This window comes from Callospermophilus lateralis, chromosome 18 (genome assembly GCF_048772815.1).
Source record: "Callospermophilus lateralis isolate mCalLat2 chromosome 18, mCalLat2.hap1, whole genome shotgun sequence".
In the NCBI taxonomy this organism is placed as follows: Eukaryota; Metazoa; Chordata; class Mammalia; order Rodentia; family Sciuridae; genus Callospermophilus; species Callospermophilus lateralis.
The window spans coordinates 62,037,341-62,061,017 of NC_135322.1; the positions used below are offsets into that span (position 1 = coordinate 62,037,341).

The following is a 23,677-nucleotide window of genomic DNA, read 5'->3' on the forward strand; positions in this document are numbered from 1 at the left end:
GGGGGACAGTAGGGAGCACAGTTAGACGTGGCCGCTGCCCCCGAGAGCTGGCAGTCTAGTCCAAAAGACAGTGTCACGTCACAAAATTCCCGGTTAAGTGTTGTGAACAAGAGGCAAAAAGTTCCGGAAGCATGTCCTTGGGGATTTGACTGTGGGGAGCAATGACCTGTCCCAGCCTGGAGACTGAGGCTGTTGACCAGAGTTGTTCTCTACGATTCTCCAAGAGGTCCTGACCTGCCTCGCCCACCCAGACCCTGGAGGTGAAACAGGACAGGATATGAATCAATTATGCTCAAGTTCAAAGGCCTCTTTCTTTCCAGACGTTGTGAATCTGGAAATCAACATGTGAGCCAGGCAGGGAGGGTCAGAACCGCTCAATTGCCATTGTTAGAGGTGACAGGCCTGGAGCCCTATGCCCTGTGGTTTTAACTGTGAGTCGAACATGCGCAGCAGCGATGGTGCTACGTGCGCTCACACCACCGCGTAACCCTCCCGTCATTTCCAGAACGTTTTCATCTTTCTCAACTGAAGCTCCACACTCATTAAGCAGTCATCCTGCATTCCCGTTCCTCAGTGAGGCCTCTTCTGTCTCCTGTCTCTGTGGCTTCTACACTCGGTGTACCTCATTAAGTAGTGGATCATGGAGGTTATCTACTTCTGAGGGGACCTGACGCCCTCAGTCTCATCCATGCTCTGGCAGGCATCCGAATCTTCTTCTTTCTCAAGGCTGAATCCTCTTCCGCTGTGGGCAGCCACCACGTTCCACTGGTCCCTTCGTCTCTCGGTGATGGCTTGCATTGCTTCCCCACCGTGGTCACCGTTAGGCATGCACAGAACACTCATGCTTTCCCTGTGTCTGCACATGGATCGTTTAGTAATGACATTGTGGCAGGCCAACAGTAAGTTTTTTAAAAAGCTTTCAAAAGTAGAAATTTCATCAGCCACATTATCATATAGCAAATTGTAAATAATTAAAATCGCTATAAGCACATAGAAATTTAGAAATGCTGTACTAAAAATAAATAAATAAATACGTAAATAAATAAAACCCTGCAGCCCTGACAAAATAACCAAAACAGTATAAACTATAAGAAAAGAATAAAAAAGCAACAATAAAATGCAATGAATGTTGAGTCCTTTAGAATGGGCTTAAGCTAGGCCTGGGCATAGGGCCTAGGCCTGGGGTCAGGTGAATGTCTTGTATAAATCAAGAAGGGGCCTGGGGGTAGGAATGACGGTGACATGAGGTGGCCATCATCACCCTAAGTACATGTGTGATGACACACACACAAAAGGAGGGAGACAAAGATGCACTGTGACTTCTCGTGAGGAGGCCACAGGGGGACACAGGGCTCCTCATCCTGTGGTGCTGGGGTTCCCGCCGCAGGCTCCATCCTGCCCTGTCCTCTGCATCTCCATGGGATGATGGGAGCAAGTCCGTGAGGACCAGCCCTGATCCACACAGTGCTATCCAGCTACGGCTCTGGGGACCGCCTGGGCAGGCCCAGTGTGCCTCCACTAGGGCACTGGGACCAGACACTGGGCTGTCCTTAGTTCTCCATGTTAGCCTGTGGCCTAGAGGTGGAAAGGGGCTGACCAGCATGTGGGCAGGAGCAGGGATGACGTCAGAGCTGCTCAGACTGCCAGATGCCCGCACGTCTCCAGGCCAAAGGCACACAAGGTCCAGCCCACAACAGAACCAGTCAGGGCTCACAGACCCCCTTGGAAGACCAGTCTAAGGCTACACACCAACGCCCTTCAGTAAGTATGGGCGAAGGCCCCAGGGCCGTCTTCTCTATGAACAAAGAGTAGAAGGCTACTCTAAACAGCAGTACACAAGCTCCAATGAGTCCTCTCATATGTCTTAAAAAGTTCTCCTTCACTGTATTAATAATATAGGATTGCCAGGTGGGGTGGCACATGCCTGGAATCCCAGCAGCTCAGGAGGCTGAGGCAGGAGGATCGCAAGTTCAAAGCCAGCCTCAGCATCTTAGCAAGGCCCTAAGCAACTCAGCAAGACCCTCTCTCAAAATAAAAGATTAAAAAGGACTATGGATGTGGCTCCATGGTTAAGGATCCCTGGGTTTGATCCCCAGTACAAATATAAATATATATATACATATAATCAACTTTCCCTGTATCTGCCCATGGATCATATATGTGTGTGTATGGTGTGTGTGTGTGTGTACTTTTTTATAAAACTGAAAATACCATAAGAAAAAATACCCTTCCTACCTTCATGCCCAAAGCACAATATAATTCACATGTGTTTTATTCTCTTTGGTAATTTTTTTTGGTGGGGAGGGCTTCAATTATTTTCTAGTTTACTTCGAAAGGGGGTCTCTACTTGAAGGGTCCCTTTCCCAGACTATAATGATAGTAAGCGTCCCTTTTTGACTCTTAGGCACCTCCAGATGCTGGGAAGGTCACTCTGAAGCATCACAATGAGAGAAAAAGTGCTGGTGTTGCACACGAACATTGATTTCACTTTCAAAAAGAGATACCAGTGCAACAGGCCTTGTTTTTATTTTTAGTTTGTGAGTTTATGAAGCATTTTACGGTCATATAAAAACATGCAAGTAAAGTTGTGCTTCTTCACTTAAAGCGTTAATCAAGTGTCTTCTGTGTTCCAAACCCAGGGAAAGTGAAAAAGAATAAGAAATCATTAGCCAAGGGGCAGTGACCACCACCACCTGCCAAGAGCAATCTGTTCTCTGTGCTTCACAGACGGGGCAGTGAGGAGGCTAGGGCCCAGAGGAGGGCCAGGGTAGGTGTCCATGGGGCAGGGCAGGGGACAAGAAAAGCTGTGCTGTGAGTAATCCCCAGCCCTGAGTCCAAGAAGGGACTCCATGAGGAGTCCCCTCCCAGCAGACAGGGAGGGGAGCCAGAGTTCGGTGGAACGGACCAGAGAACGTGGGCAAAGGTCCGGAGGTCTGTAGCTCCCTGTGGCCAGGCAGGCAGAGGCCCATGGAGGGGGGAGTGCCCCTGGGAGTTTACCTGTGAAGGCAGTGGGGAGCCACAGGCAGCCCTGGTCAGACTCAGGCTTGCATTTCAGAATGGCCGCTCCTGTGATTAGGAAAGGAGGTGGCAAAGGGCCTCAGGCCTTGAGGCCAATCCAGAGACCCCAACACTCACTCACACATGGTGGAGCTACTTATTAGATGCCAACTGTGTACCACCACTGTTCTGGGCCTTGAGATCAAACAGGCAAGGCCCTCTAGAAACCTGAGCCAAGGCGCTGACCATGGCGGGCGCGGGGGCAGGGCTAGAGCAACAAGGACACCCAGATGACACCGCTGTTTAACATAGTGGTGTAATTTCCAGTCAGAGAACGGGGACTGGTGTCAGCACAACTAAGGGAGAGCTGGGACCCCCGAGCAGCCCCAGGATGCGCCATTGAAACCGCACTTCACTAACGGCCATGGCAGGTGCTGGGTTTTGGATCAGAACAGGGTGGTTGTAGAAGAACTGGTGGCATCTGAGTACACGAATCTGTAGCACAATTAGTGGGGAGCATCAGCGCTGCCGTCTCAGTGGTGGCCAAGGTCCTGTGGTTATGGAAGGTGTTCGCATCAGGGGAAACCGGGGGAAAGGCACGTGGGAGCTCTCCCCTCTCGACGTTTCTGGGAGTCTAAAATCACCCGCCTTTGAAAAGCACCGTCAGTAGAAAAACTTCAAATCATTCTCAGATAATGATCCTGTTTATTTAAACACTCAAAACTGCCACATGTTCTGAGTTTAGACATGCAGATAGTAAACTCATGGAACAATGCCTTAAAAACATGTCCAAATGAGCAGGGCGCGCTGGCACACACCTGTAATCCCAGCGACTTGGGAGGCTGAGGCAGGATGGCAAGTTTGAGGCCACCCTCACTATCTTAGGGAGATCCTGTCTCAATTTTTTAATTTTAAAGCAAAAAGGACTAGGAATACAGCTCAATACAGTAAGGTGCCCCTAGATCACTACCCATAACAAAATAACAAAAGGAAAAATGCCATATAAATTAATATCATTAGTTCTTTGCAGGAAAGAATGGAGGTGGGATCAGGAGTTAGCAGGGGAACCAAAGGGGACATTGGCTCTGCCCAGAGCGTTACCCCATGGAGGCGTGTGCAGCAGGAAGGACCCTCAGACCCAGCCCGGCAGCCAGGGCCCACCCCAGGCCTCACGCCTTCCCAGCCTCCTCATCACCGGCCAGGGGGGCCGAGTGCCAGGGGTGCAGCAGATGTCCCCTGGCCCCTGGGTTCACGTTCTTTCTCACCATTAACTCCCTTTTCCGTTTCAACTCAGAGGACAGGGAAAGAAAGACTCCCACTCTGAGAAGCCGTGTCTCCTTAGGAAGGGTAACAGGAAAGCCGGCTCCCGGGGAGGCTGCTGGAGCAGGGTGTGCACGGCTGCTGTGGACAGGGCTGCTCTGGCCAGAGGAGCGCCGGCTGCTCACCCTCCCTCTCAGCAGACAGCAGCAGCTGTTGATGGGCAGGCTCAGCTGCTGCGGAGGACTGGGGACAGTGGGGACAGCACCAGGCCAGCTTCAGGAGCCAAGTGTGGCACCCTGAAGGTTGTCTGCAGCCACACTTGATTGGCCTGGGACCAGGGTGGCCAGGCTGGGGCTGGTAGCCATTGCACAGCTCTTCTCCCCCAGCTCAGGGAGGCGGGATTGAGTCTGTGCCTGGGTCCCTGAGGGACCAGGAGGTCAGAGAGGCAGTGGTGATTCTGGGCCTGAGCACCCTCCTGAGGCTACCCTGAGCTGGGAGGCCAGCTTCCCCTGGAAGATCCACCCTCCCCCTCTGCTTCCCTCTTCTAGGGTCCTCCAGGCCCAGGGCCTTTCTTACAGGTCGAGACGCTGGGCTGTACCTTGGGGAAAGCAGCAACTCTGTTTTGCTGAGGTCTTAGGAACCAGATTTTGAAGTTTTGTTATTGCTCTGTTTGGAGGTAATGGGAGGGATTGAACCCAGGGCCACCTACCTAACCACGGAGTCACCTCCCCAACCCTTTTTATTTATCATTTTGAAACAGGGTCTCTGTAAGTTGCTTAGGGCCTCACTGAGTGTTAAGGCTGGTTTTGAACTTGTGATTCTTTTGCCTCAGCCTCCCAAGTCACTGAGATTACAGGTGTACATCCCTGCACCCAGCTACTGCTATCTTTAAAACTGGCCCAGAAAGAAGGTGGCAACAAACCCAGTGTATTTTCAGCAGAAATATCCAAAGAACAGTGGAGAAACCTAGCTTCACCAAGAACATGCACCAGCGGGGACACAGTCGGCTACAGCAGTGGGCCTCGGCTGGGAGGGCTTGTGCAAGCGCCAATTGCCAGTGCTGGCTGGCATAGCCAGATGTGCTGGAGAGAAGGAATCCTGCCCTACCTGTGTGAGTGGTCACACTCTGGGGACAGCATCCCTGGCTGTGATTGCTCCTTTAAAATGCAGCCAGGGCCAACATATTTTCTAAAAGGCAGGCTCTCAGGAGCTCAGAGGGAGACTATGAGCAGAGGCCTGGAGTCGGTGCCTGGCACCCTCCCTGGGGATAGGTTGTTTTGGTCCCAAAGCAAGTACTTATTGAACAGGGTCCTCTCTCTGAGACCTGCTTCCATGAGGTCAAGTGGCTCCCGCTCTCTGAGGCAGGAGGAGGAAATGATCCAGACCTGACCTTGGCGGCAATGGAAAAAATTGCTCAGGAGAATTTCCAAGTCTAAAATTGAGCTGTGGGTACTGAGCAGCAGGTAGAGAACAGGAGGTGGTGATGTCTGCCCCCAGGGCCCAGGCTGCTTCACGACTTCCAGAAAGTCAGGGTGCTGTGCTCCCCACCCCTCCTGAGCAGGGAAGGGCCAAGAAGGAGCAAAGACCGCGGAGGCCTCTCCCTGCACGTCCTCCCCTGTGGGCCTGTGGCAGGCAGGTGGGGCCAGAAGTCCGTCCCTTCCTGGGAATGTGGTCACTCCCCAGCTACTGCAGGACGCCATGTTCTTTTCCACTAGACTGACCTGTAGGTGGGCAGGGCCTGTCTCAGGTATGCGTGGAGAAGGAGGCAGGGTTTGAGTCCATGCAGGGGGAAGTCCATGCTGGGGCGTGGCAGAATGGACTGTGCCCAGCTGTCCCAGCTCTCTTCTCTCTTCTTGAACCAGAGAGGTTTGTGAGTTTTGTTTTTAGAAAGGAAATCTGTTCCCGTAGAGAGGGATTCCTTTTTTTATCAGAGCTAGATGATTTTTATGCCTGGAGGTACCCACCTGACCCACTGAACAACATCATGCATTTTGTTGTGATTATCACAATCAGCCTTGCAATTGCTGGCTGTCATTCACTGGGCCCCTCCTGAGTACTTTCCACTATCTCTTTAAACCCTGGGATTCCGGGGCCGTGAGCCTGTTACTCCCATCTTACAGATGAGGAGAGCCTCAGGGGCATGAAGGTCCATGGTGGTCACTGGCGCAGCTAGGACTGGGATGCCCCTGTCTGAGCAGTAGCACTCCCCAATAAGCAGCACAGGTGTCTGCCCTGCCGTGTGCCGGGCTCTTGGCCAGGAGTTGGCATCTAGTAGTGAGCCCCGTAAGCTGTGGCTCTGGACCTCCTGGAGCCCCCCAGCAGGGGAAGTAGGTCAGGAGAAGATGTCAGGTGGATTAAATCAAGTCAAGTGGTGATTAAAAATGTTTTTCACCACAAGGTATCACATGCCTTATTTTTAATGATCGTATTTTCCATTAATCTTAAAAATGCTAGCAGAGGTAATTGGCGTTTGATTAAAACCTTCAGTGTGTTTCAATAAAGAACATTTTAAACCAGGAAAAAAAAAACATAAAACAAAACAAAACAAACAAAAAATTGTCTTGTCCTTTGGAACTCAGCCTTCCAGCCAGGCAAACCATCAAGTTGATGCTGCCTTAGGCACCACTGCCACCTGGTGTCAGGCATCAGAATTGCAGGTGCAGGCTTGGAGGCATCCACCGATTCTGGAGGGTGCAGATTGGCACTCTCCAGGCCTGGTTGACTGTTTCAGTAGGTGACGGTACATGTGGAAAGTGGTTGCAGTTGGCTTCAAGTCAGCTTTATTTCAGCTCAGTGTCACCAACTGTTGTGTTTGTGACCTACAGGTTAATTTCTTATGATCAAATCAACATTTGTAAATTCTTGTGATAAAGTGAGATTAAATATAGAGATAACCTGGGTCTAAACTCTAGAGCCAATTCATACAAATAATAGTCCTTTATTTAACTGCCCAACTCCCAATGTCACAAAGAGATCCTCTCTGGCTTCCCTTGGCCTCACCTCTACTCAAACCCTGCTGACAACTCACCACTTGTCCTTGTGGTCCCTTCTGTCTGGTACGACCTTCTTTTCCCTTTACTTTTTTTTTTTTTGTTTGTGTGTGGAGCTGGGGACACTGTTCAGGAGCCAGCATGTGGTAGGCAGGTGATCTGCTGCTGAGCTACGCCCCAAACCTTCCACCTTTACCTTCTGAATTTACTCTTCAAATGTCAAATCCAGGTCAACAATCTGGGGAGAATTTCCTTAAAGTAAATTCAGAAATGACAGTGTCACATGGCAGAGACATGGGAGATGTGGCTCTGGATCCTAGCTTCATCTCTTTGGTAGCTGTGACCTCAGCCAACTTACTAAATGTCTCTGTGCCTCAGTTTTTACCCACTAAGTAGGAATAACCGGGGTGGGGGGGAACACCTTCCCCAGCATTGTTTCAAGAGTTAAAAAAAAAAAAAAAACAGATCTGAAGAGCTCCCTCACTCTGAGCCTCTTACCTGTGTATGTAGGGGACGGTGGTGCTGTGACCGGGACGTGGTGCTGTCCATGACTGGATGCACGTGAAGACCCGGGCCCTGATCAAGGTCCCCCAGTGTAGGATTGTGAGCAAATGGTTTCCATTACCTGTTTAGTTTTGCTTGCAGAGGAGAAAAATTCTATCTCCTGAAGTTAAAAATAGTATGAATGTCCAACTTTGAACTTCCTGCTGTTCTTGCTCTCCTCAATCCATCACTGTCTCCTCCACCTGGTACACTCCCCACCCCCCACAAGCTGCAGAGATCCATGTGTTAGGATGAAAGGTAGTTTTGCAAGGCGATTTTGGGCAATGCTGCTGTAGGCAAATCCCAGTCCATCAGGCACCTTTGTGTTGGCACCTGAGAGAGAAGACTGGTCCCCAAGTGTTGTTGGCAATGTACTATCTCTGTATCTTCCAGACAGTCTTAAATGTCACTCTGTTTCTCTGACCAGGTAGTCGATAGTGACAGACCTGAAGGGTCCAGGTTCCGGCTCACTGGAAAGGGAGTGGATCAAGAGCCTAAAGGAATTTTCAGAATCAATGAGAACACGGGCAGCGTCTCCGTGACACGGACCTTGGACAGAGAAGTGATGGCTACTTACCAAGTGAGTACTCTCGCCACACACCCTGTGCGCACGGACATGGCTTCCGAAGGGTTTTCTTTCTGCTGAGTGATCATTGCTGCGCCTCACCAAACCCAAGATTGTGTCGCTTCAGGGTGTCTCTGTAAGCGCTGGATGGATGTAGATCCAGAGAGGATAACAGGGAGGGTCCCTATCTTGTCAGTGGAACCCCCAGAGCCGATCAGACTCTGGGTCCTGGAGACCAAGAGAGACACTCGAGAGCAGCTCAGAGGAGGCCTGAGCCCTTAGATAACTTTGCTTTCCAGAAACCAGCTTGCTGATCAAGAAGTGTAAACCCTCGGACAAGACAGGTGCATCCTTAGAATTCTATGCTAAGGACATTGAGAGAATGCGATAAGATTTTTGTACAATGACCCTACAGCAGGGCATGGTCCTTAAAGTGGAAAAATTGCTTGGTGCTCAGCAATAGGAGTGTGGTCAGATTGTGGCTCTGGGCCAAGGCAGTGTTCTGCTGCCATGTAGAATCCTCTGGAAGGAGGGTCAGCCACATGGGGAGACCCAAGGTATCCCACAGAAACAGAGCACTCGCTCCGACATCCACTGTGAAAGAGAAACCAGAGTGCTCATGGTTGGGCTGGGTGTGCTGGATTCCTCTTTGGTTTTCTTACCCGCCCCACTGGTTTGCTGTGGGTTCTGAATGAGCGGAAGGTGGTTTGAGGTGCTGGAGACGTAAGGTGCTGGACAGATGTAAGGGGCTGGGGTGGTGCGCAGGGAAGCCCTGCCAGGCAGCAGGTCCCTGCTGAGCAGTGCACCCCAGGTCTTCAGCAGAGGAGGAGGCGCCTCCCAGGCTTCCCTCTCCAAAGCCCGGCTGAAAGGTTTTCTGAGCATCTGCAGGGGCACCACCTGTTGGGGGGCACCAAATAGGAGGCACAAGTCCTCAACGGAGGCCCAGTGGGGTCTCTGGTTGCTGTAGAAATAGAACATTGATTCCCTTAGACACTCCCAGCTCTCGCTGGCCTCACCAGGAACTAGAAACACTGGCAGCTGTTGGTATCCAGCTGCTGCAGGGACAGCCAGCAGCAGATTACGGATAAATGCACCCTTCTCTTTCCATGCCCGCCTTGGGGATACCCCTGAGGTTTCAGGTGCAAGGAACTGAGGAAAGGCACAGCGTACTTCAGTGTGCATGGCACAGTGGTTGTGACCTCCTGGGCCAGGCAAAGGCCATCCAAGTCAGCACTGCCGTTTCCTGACCTGAGTGATCTCAGGCAACCCACTTACTCTCTCTAACCTTGTGACTTGTCCTTGAAGGACAGATAGAACTCACACCTCTAAGGACAGTAAAAGATGAAGTGAAGTTATTTTGCAAACATTTGGCACAATGCCCACATTTAGCAGGTACTCGATAAATCTCAATAAATCAAAGCTACTCTTGGTAATTATTTTCCTGAATATTTTTGAATTTTCCAGTTAAGTTCTTCAAATTTCTAACATCAGTTTCCTAAGTCCAATCCTGAGAAGGTTGACATCCGCCACAGACATGATTTTTCATTCTGATGTTAGACAAATATTCCAGCCTTTGCCGCCCCTCCTTCAGTATCAGAGGGGGATTTGGTACGAATCTGTGCTCAGGAGCTCCCTGGGAGATTGGAGACACAGGACAAAGGATATGGAACAGGAGGTCACCTGGAGCATTCCAAGCCCTGGAGCCAGGACTGGTAAAACCAGACAGGGCACGTAGTGCCGGTGCTCAGGTGTGAGACCTGGTGCCTCTTGGGGGACCCTGGTGGGGGGTGCTTGAAACAAGAGACCTTGGTCGGGGCTGCTCGACCGTTTGGAGCCCTTGTGGCTCAATGACTTTCTGAGGTCCGTGCACTCCGGGAGGGGTTCCAGAAAAGTCACCCTGCTGGGCGTCCTCCCAAGTTCAGAGACAGACTCTGGGCCACCATCTTCCAGGGCCTCAGTGACCATTCATAGACGGCACTGACCTCGATCTGCAGGGATGGGAAGAAATCCCCTGAGATGGCAGACATCTGGGGACAGTCACAATGGCAGGGAAAAGAGCTCAAAGAGTGACCTCCAGGAGCGGATGAGAGCCGGTCCTGGCTTCCTGGATCTCTCTTTCCAGTGCCCAAGCTTTGATTCAAAGTCCACTGATCTTAGTCTCTCACCTTTGTGACGCGTGGCATGCCAGGAAGCGGTGCCCCAGGGAGGTGTGGCTTGGCTTACCCTGGCACAGGGCCCTGTCCCACTGAAACTCCGTGGGAAGGCAGTGTCTCACTCGGGTGGCCCCGGAGCCACCATCCACCCTCAGGAGGGTACAGTGTTGCACGCCCCCTCCTCCCGGCCTCACCCTTCCCTCTAGTCCTGTCCTGCCTCCTCCTGTCCTCGCTGAGGAAGGTCTCCTAACTGCTGCGCATGGCTCTTCTGTCTCTGGACTTAGTGACAGCTGCTCTCTGCGGACCCGCTTTGGCATGGGAATGTGCCAAGCCCATGTCCCAATCTCCTACTTAGATGGAACTCTCTGTCTTCCTGGTGCAGCCAGGGCCACCACGTGAGGGTGCTCAAGGTGGAGCAGAGCCCTGAGCCTCTGGATCCCCACCCTTTAGCTCCTCTTCTGCAAGCTTCCACGGTGGAGAACGCGAGGACCCGCGGAGAGACGTGACGGTGGCGCCAATGTTGTTGGCTTTCAGAGTTTTAAATGCTACTCACGCATAAGGACATGTCAACGTGTTGACATTTCCCACATCCAGCAGGAAAGCAACTCGGTGACGGAAGCTGCGGGGATCTGCGTGACGAGGCGTCATCTTGGGTACGTTTGTTCTTGGCCCTGATCGTGGATCGTCATCGCAGCTACTGTTTACTGAGCGCCGCATGGCAGACGGCATGCCAAACTCTTCGCGTACGTTCTCTTATTTAATCTCTTTCACACAAGAGACTTCAGAAGTAGGAGTTAACACCATTTTACAGATAAGCACAAAACCATTACACAACTTTTCAAGGGCTCACAGCTGGTGTGTATTGGATTTGGGATCCATGGCCGTCTCCCCAGCTCGGAAGCCCTACATTCCCAACCACAAAGGAGCGCTTCTTCCTGCCTCCACCCCAGCCAGGCTTTGACCCCAGCAGCAAGCCCCCTTTCCTAGGACTGTCACTTGTTGGGGCTGGGAAGGGTCTGACGGGCTGGATGACCTATTGCTTCTCAAACACCATCTGTTCTACAACCCTCTGCCACCCTGCCAGCCCCTACCCCAGCCCCCAGAGGGCTTCCCATGCTTCTGACCCAGTGACACCTGGCAAAGTAATTTAGCTCTTGCAGGATCCAGAGCTGACGTATTAATGCAAAGCTTCCTGAAATATTACTCATTATTATGCATTTTGCCAGCGTTTGAGTGATTTGTGAACTCGTCATTGGAATAAGGCACTGTAAATGATTCATGAATGACCAAGTTTATGAAATTCTATAAAAATATTAGCAGGTGGCAATGACTCCCTCACACTGTGAGTGTGATCTGCCGGCTACAGATTTGTCAACAGGATGACAGGAGTGGGCCACAGACTGGCAGGCAGGTGGGGCCAGATGGATAGCTCGAGGTGGTCTCCACCGGGGGTATGAGGCCAAACAGGAAGCAGGACAGATGGCAGTGGTGGCCAGGTGCCCCCAGCAGGAGGCTGTCCCCCTGATCTGGCGTCCATGGTAGAGATGCACAGGTAACCGCGGATGTCAGAGTCGGGTGGGAGAAGAGGACATTTGCTGAGCACCTATTTCATGCCAGAGAACTCCCCAGGGCCCTGACCCACACAGACCTCTGAAAATGCTCTCTCGTCTTGCCATTACCAGTTGGCTGATCGAGGACCAAAAGTGTTCCCAAGACGTATTATCATTGTCACTACCAATGCTGGTGTCAACCTTCTTGACCATTGCCATGTGCCAAGGTTTGTGCTAAGTACCTAAGTGGTCATCTCCTTTACCATCCCTGAGGGGGAGTTCGGTGCTATCATCACGCTCAGCCACAAAAAGGCGGCTGCAAGGCCTGTCCTTGGCCTCCCAGTGCAGCAGGATGACCACGTCCACTCCTGGATATCTGCGCAGGTTTTCTCCCATGTGACCTATCCGGAGTCAACGTCGGACACCATGGCAGTCGGCAGCTCCCTGCTCCATGCCTCCTCCCCTCCTGGGCTCTCCCGCCTCCACCCAGTGGAGCTCCAAGACAATCCGACAGAAAATGCACAACCAACGCTCTCGTGGGCACAGGCAGAGAGTGACGTCAGTGCACACGGGACGCACATTTACCCAGGCCAGGGGGCGTTTGGTTGATTGACTTGTTTATGACAACGTTCCTGGGATGCCAGGATGTTCCCCCATGGGACTATACTCCCCCAGACTTGTACTGGAGATGCCCCCAGCCCTGGGTTGCAGGGGCCAGCTTTCACTGCTCTGGTCACCCCTGAGGCCGTTTTCTCAGAGGAGGTTCTTGGTGGTTGTCAACAAAATCCCCTCCAACTAATCTACAGGTAAAGGGATTTATTAAGAGTACAGGTACCAGCAGAATTGCCTAAGGGCCACGTGACCTGGCTCCAGGCTGGAGAAGGTGGCCCTGCAGTCACTAAGGTACCATCCCGGTGCAAGGTCTCTCAACTTAGGTGCTATGGACATCTTGGGTTGCGGGGTTCTTTGTCATGGGGCTGGCCTGGCGGTCGCTGGTGGTTTAGAGCCGCACAGTCCTGTCAGTCAGAAAAGCCTCCAGAGAGCTCCAGTCATCTCCATGTGGGAAGGAATGGAATCCCCCGTGTGAACAGGGCTCTTCTCCTGGTGGCACTGCTGCCACCCTGTCCTGCTACTTCTGCACCAACGATACTCAGGATTGGACGCAGCCACTCTGCTTGGCTGCCAGGAGAGCCAAGTGACTCTGTGCCCCCACGCACACTGTGGACTCCAGTTTGCAAAGCACAGCTGCAGCTTCACGCCCCTCTCTGCCACGGCCACACCACCTGCTTTGTCCCTGTAGAAACAACCTGGATCCCACGCAAGCCTCTAGCTTCAGGCTCTCAGGTCCAGGAAAGTCGGCTGGCCAGGGGTGGGCTGGAAGCTAGCTGCCAGCGGTGGCCTCACACAGGTTCCTGGTCCTCCTGTTCCCCAGGAGACCCAGGCCACACTTGGGAGGGTGGGCTTTCACGCCTGTGATCTTACCTTCTGCTGTCATTATGGTCCTGTCAGTCATACTCTGGTGGCCTTAGAAAGAGCTCTGAGTCACAGGAGACAAGGAGCTTGGGTTGGAGCCCCAGCTTTGGTGGTGGCCCTACTGGGTTCCAGGTTTTGACTCTGCTATGGGCTGAGCCACAGGAAATTGCCAGTTGGTAGGTGAGTGAAGGCAGAAGGTCTGCACTCATGTTTCTTCCCAAACCGCTCACCCTCGGCAGGTTCTGCAGGTCTAGGTCTGTTGTCCCTTCGTAGGGTGCAAATGGGATCAGGGTACCATCTCCCCCGGGTGTGAGAGCCAGCGGGGAGGGACTCAGCGTGAGGCTCAGCCTGTCAGTTGGAGCTGGAGCTGGGAGCCACGCTGTCACATGTCAGTTGACAGTTGAAGCTCCCTGTGGGCACAGCAGAGTGGCAGCACTAGGTGTCCAGGTGGCAGTCAGAAAAGTGACAGAGCGGGCGTGTAGAAGAGGGTCGGCCAATGGGGCAGCCTCCAAGGCATGGCCCCAACTGGCAGCATACCAAGCCCAGCCACGGGCTGGATCAGAGGCCCTGGGGAAAGGTCCTGCCCTCTGGGATTTGGCACAGCCTCTGGGTCTTTCCAAGATGCCCTGAGAGCCACTGGTCTAAATATTCTCACATTGACATCAGAACAGCCATTGGATTTATTAATCCACCTCCACGAAGGTGACCTTTGAGCCAACATCCTTACTGTCCTGCCGACACTGTGGCCATGTGCACGTCTCCGGTGCCATGCCTTGCCCTGGGGAGCCCTCTGCCCAGCCCAGGCTCCTCAGAACTGCCTTCTGCCTGTTCCATTGATGACTCCAGGGAGCCAGGCAAATTTGACCAGGCTCCTCTCTGGGGCCACCTGACTTGGGAGGGCTGTTAAAGGCAGCCATGCTGAGTCTTTGCTGATTTCTTAGAAACTAGCCCGAGGCCAGAGAAGCAGGTGTCTCCAGAAGATCTAAGCTGGTGCCACCAACTCCTCAAAGGGGACACTGGCCTGGGCTCACAGAGCCAGCCCTTCTGCCCTTAACACCCATGGTCGTCAATGAGGCATTTGTGGTTCTTTCTCCAGGTTGGACTCTCCTGGAGACAGCACTTGCCTAGTATGCAGGAGAACCTAGGGTCGCTCCCTAGTACCCCCAAAACAAAACCAAGCTACCAGCCTAAGCTGTATCTCCAACCAGTCAATTCAGAACATTCTTAGGTGTGAAAGGCACCGGTATGCTGCCCAGCCTCTCCAGCCATCTCCACGGTGAAGCCAAGAGAGAGAAACGCCAAGTCAATATTACGTGTCCACACCGCAGTTTAATCATAACTAGATAACTAGCAATGACACCCACCACGTAGGTGTGTTGAGACCATCAAATGATGAGCTAACGTAGGAGTTTCTAACATAATAGTAGAAAAATCATCCTGCTTCCCCTCAATCAACTGCTACCTGAAGCTAACTACTTTCTAATGTCTCTTTTAAAAGAAATAGGAATGCAGAGAAACAGGATTTGATAAACAAATGAATAGTTGTCTTCTGATGGCTTTAGAAAATAAGTAATTCAGGGTTTCGCGGCAGTCTCTCCCCCCAGCTCCTCCAAGCATCTCCGTCAGCTTTCGGGTTCGGCTTTCCACGTTCCTGAGCACTTCATTTTGCAACCTGGCCTTATCTGCCAGGTGCAGCTGGTGAAACTGAGGCATGAAGAGGTGAAACGGCGCTGCCTTGGCAGCCCGGCGCCTGGATTAGGCTGCAGAGTTGCTCCTGCCTGATTATTTATTTGGTCCACTAAGCAAAGCCGCGTCCTCTCTCAGGGCTGGGGAAACACATTTTTCTCAACTTCATTAGCACAGATTCCTCCAAAGAGGCTCAACTTGACTCCTGGCAGGCGAGGGAACCCCACGCCCTTCCACTTGCTCTCCCCTCCCCTCCCTCGGCTTGCGTCCCAGCACCTGGCAGGCCCAGCAGGACTTCATGGAACCAGCCCAAGGCCAGATATTCCTTGTTGACTTAGGTGACGAAGCCCAGTCAGCTTCATCACTGCTACCTCTTCAAATGACTTGGTGGCATTTTCTCTCAAGGTACTGAAGCATTACATCAGAACTGGAGAGCCTCGGGGCGCGGCGAGAGCAGGTGAAGTGGCCGACTGCTCTGAGGCCAGCCTTCGCAAAACCTCCTGCTCTTTCATTACCCCTCCATGATGAGCTTGGTGGCAGCCCCGCTGAGCCGGGACCCCACACATGCGGACAGGACATCCACGTCAGTCCCCATCACCACCACCTCTGCTTTCACAACATGCAGAAAGAAATTTATTTATTTATTTATTTTGGTGGTGGTGCTAGGGATTGAACCCAGGGCCTTGTGCATGCAAGGCAAGCCCTCTGCCCACTGAGCTATACCTCCAACCCTAACAAATTTCATTTTTAATTTGCTAAGATGAGCAGAGGAGGGAAGGAGGGGTTCGCTGGGCTGTGGGCTCAGAGGTAAAATAGACAGAGGCTGATTTCCTCCAGCTTCTGTGGGTCAGAGGCCCACGGCTTGGAGGCCGCACGTGATTGAAATTGTTGGTGAGAAACTCTGAGACTAAGGTGGAGCCCATTAAAGTAATTTAGAAAGACGGGGGAGGAATTGAGGCTCGTGCACCGTGGCTGTAAGGCCAGGACAAAGGTTGATGCAGCTGGGAAGAGACCCCCCCCAGGAGCACCTTCAGCACAGCAGCCAACCACCGCCCGCAGTGAGGCTCCTGCCAGGTGGCTCAGGAGAGGGAGGAGAACGCTGTAGTTGGTAGTTGGCGGCTTGGAGGCAGCCATTGATCAGGGACCCCTGTGAAGCCAGGCTGGGTCCCCAGGAAATACCTAGAGGATAGTGTCGGGAGGTGGAGGGGACTGAGTTCCCCCAGCAGGTCAGAAGCTGGGAGTCCTGGGCTCAGGGTCAACCAAGTGTGGCCCACTGCCCTCTGGCTCGCCCTCCTCACATGAGCTGGCTGCCCAGAGCTTGGAGCCTGGCTGCAGCAGGTGCTCCACACACTGGGGTTGAAACGGGGAGAAGCCGCAAGCAAACGCTCAAGGCGTGAAGGAGCAGCCTCATCCAGCTGGACCTCCTGCCCCAGTGTGGAGAAGGCCAGGAAAACGAGCGGCAGGGGCCAGCAGTGGGGCTGGGAACCCCGAGGGAGCCCACGTCCCCTTCAGGCAAGAATTTGGCTCAACAGACTTCTCACAGGCCCGACATGGGCCACGCCTTTCCTAGGTGCCAGGAGAGAGCAGCCACCCACCTGCAGCCTGCGTCTGGCCTCATGGACCCTGGTGACTGGGTACTAGTGAGTACTCAGCACCGGGGGCAGGGTGGGGGCAGAATGAGCTGAGAATAAACAGAGAGACAGGAGTGTGGGGGAGGGGCCGCTTGGTCCAGCAAGGCCTTGATGGGAGGTGACATTAGGGGGGCCTGATGGAGAGTCCCTGAGGGACCCATGACATCAGAGTTTCCCAACCAGGGTCCATTCTGTCCCCTGGGTCATCAGGTACCATCTGGAGATGTTTCTGGTGTCACGGCTGGGGAGGCTGTGAGCCGGCTCGTGGCTCAGGGTGCTGCCCAGTGTCCTGCCCTGCCGGGCAGTCCCACGTGTCATCCGAGTCCTGTTTGGACCTGCGTCGGGCTGGCCACTTAGCAGGTCTGGAAATATTTCTTGGTGTGTTTGCTCAGATACTCAGTTGGCTGGAGGGTTTGAGAAGTCTGTGTCCTTCTGTGGGCACCACAAGGGATATGATCCCTGTCCTTGTCCAGTCTATCGTCCGGCCTTGTAACAAATCAATTCCACCCCATGACAAGGGGCAGGGAGCAGGAACAGACTTCAGGACATGAGGTCAAAGCAAGGGCTCAAGAACAGAGAGCCAGGTGAGAGGGAGGGGGACGGGGCAGGAAGAGGGTTCTGAGATGGGACAGAAGAGAGTCGCACCCTCCGGGATGTGCAGGCCGCGTGGGCAGTGGGAGCAAGGAGGGCGGGGGGAGACCGGGAGGGAGGCTGCACAGGTGCCCCTGAGGACGGGTCAGCTGCTAGAGGACTGCAGGCTGCAGACTGGCCTGACCAGACGCGGATTAGATGCCCACAGTCCCGCTAACCACGCCGAGGAGCGGGAGGCGCCGAGTCCTGTTTCTGGGTCTCTGGACCCACAGTGACAAGTATCAGATAAAGACCATTTTCACTCAGGATCCTGGGAGGTAAATGGGCTAATCCAAGTCCCTCCCAAGACAGTACGTCCCCTGGGTGGACAGTGCAGAAATTGGAGGTGGCGTGGTCACGCAGCCTTGCAGGGCACGGCAAGGAGCTTAGGTTGTGTTGTAGAGAAGCCTTGGCCTCAGAGGTTTTCAGTAAGGGAGTGACAGCCAATTTGCATTTCAGGAAGATAAGATTTATTTGAACAAGTCAACAATAACATCCAAATTACCATAAAATAGGAATTAATTCAAAATCGCACTCATTTGTTGAGAACCCACTCCCTACCAGGCACTGGGGGAAAATCGAATAAAGGAAAAATCCTGCCTTCCCCTAAACTCTGCCTCCGAAAGCCATTCTTCATTTCTAGCCCTGTGTGTGGAGGGCGGAGTGTTTTATGTGTTGCAGGTCCTCCGCACTTAGTCTGGCTCAGTCTCCAGGCCAAGAAAATACTCTTTTAAAACTCCAAGCTTCCAGGGCTTTCTGCTGCAGGGGTTTATCGGTGGGCCATCTCGGAATTACTTCTTGCAGCCGCTGACCAGAGCTGTTGGCTGTTGATTCGTCTGATTAGTATCTGTTTTTAGATCTTTATTAGGAGGAGGGCTTATCATTCCTCACAGTGAAGCACTAGGTACCAAAGGATCATTTCCATGTTATTTTTCTTTCTTCTAAAGATGCAGATGTTGGCATCACGGGCTCCCGTAAGCATCGGGGCCTATGTTGGAAAGATGGCCTGCTCACCAGAACCCTGGCTGATGCTCTGCAGCTCAGGGGTGTGTGTTCCTGCCAATGGCAGAGCTGGGCCTGTTCATTGTGTCAGAACAGAGGCTGTGGAACTGGACTGGGGGAATGCAGCCTCCCAGGATGACGGCTTAGCCTGGGGGTGCGGGTGAGGCAGGTTGGGGGGTGTTGCCAGGAGGCTGCTGGGAGGAGAGCCCTGTGCTCTTTTGAAGTTGACCTTGTTCTCCTTTGATTGACAACTAGTTCTTGGGAACAGCACTTGGCCAGAGGGTTTGAAAGGCTCAGAAAACTGGCCCTGGGCCTTTCACAATGAATCCTGAGTACAAGCCGGATCCTGAGCTCTGCTGAGGTCACGAGGTTCCTGCTCAGTGTCCGGGCCCTGCACTTGGAGGCTCTGGCCATTAGCAAGGAGTCCTGCCTTACAGTGGTGTTGACCCGGGGATGGGGTGCAGGAAGCACCCCTGCACCTCACAGTTCCTGGGGCAGCTGGTGGCGTGGGGGCAGTGCCACAGCATGGCCCGTTTTCTCCTTGAGCTGCGTCTCCTGATGTCCTGGTCCCAGATGGGCCAGACGTCTGGGAAGCCACCCCAGTGGGCATGGAACTAGGGGAAGAGGTGTTTCTTGGGAGCACACAGCGGGGGTGCATCCTCTTTGTCCCCCGCAGGAGGTCCAGACCCTGAGGGAGAGGGAGGGGACTGCGGTGTGGCTCTGCAGTGTGGGTGCCGTCTTCCCTGGGCCCGGCCTCCACCCAGCCCTCTATGCTGAGTGGGGTCAGGGAGAACATGGGGAATGGGGAAGGCCGTCTCGTGGAACCCAGAAGCCTCTGGAGACTCTGTGCCTGTGGTCCCACTGAGTAGCCCCTTTCTCCACCCAGCCCACCCTCACGCCCCTCTCCCCTAATTCAATGGACTGGGGAGGGGGGGGTCAGGCCATGACATGCGGGGGGGCGGGGTGGAGGGAGAAGGCCCTCACTGACACCAGGTCAGCCGGCTCTTGTCCTGGGGGCACAGCCGGTTTCTCCAGTGCTCCCTGCTGACCGGGAGCAGCCAGGCCTTTTCCCCCACGTCAGCCAGGGGCTTTGCGAGGGTCATTTTCTTCAGACAAGTGGGTGTCAGGGAACGGCTGCGCCAAGGTTCCCAGGTGTATTTCTGGAGGAGTGTCCAGCTCCAAGCTCTGCAGTCACCTCTTAGCTCAGGGTGGCCCCCCACAGTGACCTGTCCAGGGCCATTTGTCCACTGCAGGGGCAGGGTCTGCTAGACCAGGCAGCTCCAAACAGATTCCTGCTCTGGGGCGTGAAGCCCCACCCACTCACTACGTGCCCTTCCTGACAAAGCTTCAGGGTTAAGTGTCCCTGCTGTACTGGGGACACTGGCCTAGGTGGGAGGAATCTGAGAACGTAAACTTCTTTGCAACCTGCCCCCATCTCAGGTGCTTATGTTCTGAAGAGCCATAAAGGAAGAGGCTGTTTTGTCCATTTTTCGTGGAGAAAGCAAGCCTTCAGGAAGTGTCAGGAAGGAGGTCACATGGTCGGTAGTTAAAGAATCAAGTGACAAATGTGCCTCCTTCCCTCCCGAGCCCAGGCTCCCACACTGGCCCCGTTACGCGCCAGGCCGGGGCTGCTCCCCGTGAACCATGATTCTCCACGGCCAGATGCTGGCTGCGGACGGGCAGCCATGTCCAGAGACACTGGGTACCTTAGGGCCTTGAGCGCTCTGCCTCAGGAGGGTGGAGGCCAGGAACGTCTACCACATCCCACGCACGGGACGGCCGACCCGAAGGGTGGTCTAGCCCCTGGCGAAAACGGTGTGGCTGCCACCGCTGTGTGGCTGAGAAACCCTCGGGAACCCTGAAGCCATGAAGCAAAGTCGTCTTGCGGGTGGCACCATTTCAGCTGGCATCTTGGCAGGCAGGTGCGCCTGGCCAGGGTCCCCGCCCTGACGCCGAGTCCCGTGACGCGGTTCTCAGAACTCAACACTGCCCGTTTTTCATTCTGGGTTGTGCTGTTTTAATTTTTTTTTTTTTTTCATTGCAGAAGACAAATTCCATTTCCTTCCTCCTGAGGGGAAGCTAATTCCAGCAAAGGCCATTTGTCTTAGGCACCTTAAGATCTGGATAATTTACTGCAAGTTTGTTTTTTATTGAAAATTATGTAGATATTATTCAGAAACACAATTTCCAACTCCATGGCACACTTAAGCGGATTCTATTCTAAGTGCTAATGCGTATACTGAGGAGATCTGCTGTAATGTGCATTTCCTAAAGATATTTTTTTTTTTTAATGACTCACCGCCTTTGAGACCCTCCACCTTGGGCTCCGCGAAGGGCCGAAGGATGAAGGTATTTTAAATGGCTGTTGTGTTGTTATGAGTTGTTACCATTCAACTGTAATTCAAACTCGTGACACTTTATTTGATTTTATGATTAATGCAGAAATCATTTGCGCTTTACATGCGTTTATGATGTTTAATTGCTGGTTCCAAATTTGATTCTTTGTGCTTGGCTGGAACGTGCCCTTCTCTGGAGTGTGTGGACACACTCTCCTTCCCTGATCATGTGACTTGAAAAGGGACTCGGTGTCCATCTAGAACAGCTTTTCCAAGCTATCTCTGAAAACCTAAGAATTAAAAGATGCCTTCCAACACACAGGGACCCACCCAGGTTCATGTGTATGCACATGTGACTTCTCTGCTTCCTTGGAAACACTGGATAGATACACTGAAAACCGTAACTGGTTCTTTTAACTTTCGCAATGTGCATTTGACAAAGTAAAGACCTGCAGTGAAGAAACTTGGTCAAGTCAATATATCCCCCAATTAAAAAAAAAAAAAAAGTCTGAGAACTACTATTGTTAAAGAGATCACACTTTAGTTAATATCTGAGAAAAAGTTGAATTAATGGAACCAGAGTGTTTGGCATGGAGATGCCCAGTGAAGGCTCTTTTGCCTTCCTGAGGTGCTGTGTGGTTAGTCTTTCCAGAAAAATGAAGTCAGAGAAAGATTCTAGCATTAGTTAATTAGAAACAAATCAATGAAATTGATTGGGTGAAATAAGGTTTCCCTTGCTGTCTGCTATTTCACTGTCAAGGAAGGAGGGAGTCAAACAACTGACGAATGAAGAAATAATTGTGGTACGCCCGTACAATGGAATATCATACAGTCACAAAAAAAGAATAGAGATATTTGCTACTGCATACGCACACCTTCAAGACACTCTAACTGAAAGAAGCCAGAGGTAAAAGGCTGCATGTTGAGTGACTAGTTATGAAATAGCTGGGGCAGGGGAATCCCCAGAAACACAGTGGACTAGTGGAAGGAGAGGGAGGGAGGAGGGACAGGGAGGAACTGTTCGATAGAATTGGGGTTTCTCTTTTTGATGAGGGAACTATTTTGAAACTAGACAGAGGCGGGCGTTGCTCAACACTATAAATGCGGTCAATGCCACTTTAAAAGGACTGTAGATTTTGTACAAGTCATAAATGATCTGTAGATTCTTGCCTCAATTTTTAAAAATCGGAGGAAATGAAAAGAGCTGAGGACGGCGGGAGTGGAAACCCGTGGGAGGCCCAGGAGGGCGCGCTGCCGCGTCGCATTTCTCAGGGGAACGGGGGCAACTTGTCCAGGGACTTGTGCACCAGGTCGTCAACGACGTCTCTGCTCTCATCCGTTTTCTGTTGCTTGGCTCCTGAGTGTGCTTTTGTCTGTGGCTGTCTTGACCCGCGGTGCTTGTCTTGGATTTGTGAGCTCCGGGAGGGCTTAGCCACGTGCGTTACAAGGGCTTTACTGTGTTGGCACAGCGTTTGTAAATGAGCAAACTAGACGTCATTCAACCAACCTCCAGCGCCTGGTTGGTGTGTGAAGTGGCGTGCGCAGCACACAGCAAGCTCCGCAGGGTGCCGTCGAGAGGGCTCCTGTCTTCCCGGAATCGCGTTCTCAGGGGAAGCGGGCTGAAGGGGCAGCACTGACCACCAGCACTGGTAGGTCCCACCTGGTCTGCCGGAGGCTGCGCTCGGGGTTTACATGTGCGCTGGGTAAATGAGTGCAAGTCAGCAGCATCTCTCTGTCCCTGGGAGCACTGGTTCCGAGAAGCCACTGTCACACACTGTGTGCGTCAGGCCCACAAACCCACCTTCAGGTGGGTGGCTTTCTAGAGGGACTCAGTCTCAGCCTACAGTTGTCTTCATGGCTAACATTTATCACAGTGAAATGGTCCTGAGCCGAATGGTCAGCACGAGAAAAACACGTGGGCAGGGTCTAGGGCGCCCGGGCACAAGCCTCTGAGGCCCTCACCAGCATAGCCACTTGGAAAAAAATCAGAGGACAGCCATCAGTGAGCTGTGACAACACATGGACACGTGCCCTGCCAGGGACACTCACAGGACTTGGGCCCAGGGTTTTCACTGGGGCTGGTCACATGGATCACGCACTAAAACTCCCGACGCCCAGGGGTTGGCATCACCCACACTGTGTGCACGTTCAGGCACAGCGAGCCCCTCTAACAGAGAATGTGCAGACCCCCCGGATGCCAGCCAGGACCAAGTGTGCAGGCAACCCTCTGGAGGGCCAGCAGTCTCAGGCTTGCCACATCAGCTGGATTGGCCAAAACAAAACCAGATGTTCTGTAACAACTTTGAAAAACCTGACTTGGCCACAGTTAAACTGGTTTCTTTACCTCTGACCACTAGTTGTCCACCCTTGTTTGGCCAGGAGTGCACCTGCTCTCTCCTAACAAGGTGTCTCAGAAGGTTTGGCTTTAGAGGGAACAACTACGAGAAGTCGTTTCAGGAAATGGTGTCAGTCTTGCTCAACTTAAGGTCAAACATTGGAGGAGACCCACAGTCAGAAAAGGCAGTTTTAGAACTTATGAATTATCTTTCCCACTGCAGCACTGACAGATAATTGTTCATTGAAGTCATGTCTCAGATTTTGATTGGAGTTACTAAGAAAAATGTGCTGAAGCCGAGCTGGCTTCCTCTGGAATTTGAAACCTGAGAAATACATTTAGTCTTGGAATTATTAGATATGGCCTTTATAAACCTGTAATCAGGCAGTTGTCTGTTAACTTATTTGGTTTTTCATTTGAAATGTAAATTGAATTGTTTCTCTATACAGGCGACACTAACCAGGCTTGGATCTCAGGCTTTGAAATATGATTTAAACGTATTTTTCAGCATATTAAAAACTTCTGT

General features: G+C 52.5%; 1 protein-coding gene across 1 annotated transcript in view; it reads left to right on the top strand.

The window, feature by feature from the left end:
- Positions 1-23,677, top strand: part of Cdh13 (cadherin 13) — an 862,179-nt gene that overhangs the window by 467,388 nt on the left and 371,114 nt on the right. Inside the window, exon 5 of the mRNA XM_076839513.2 lies at positions 8,218-8,370. Coding sequence (XP_076695628.1) covers positions 8,218-8,370 — 153 coding nt within the window. The remainder of the gene's footprint in view (positions 1-8,217; positions 8,371-23,677) is intronic.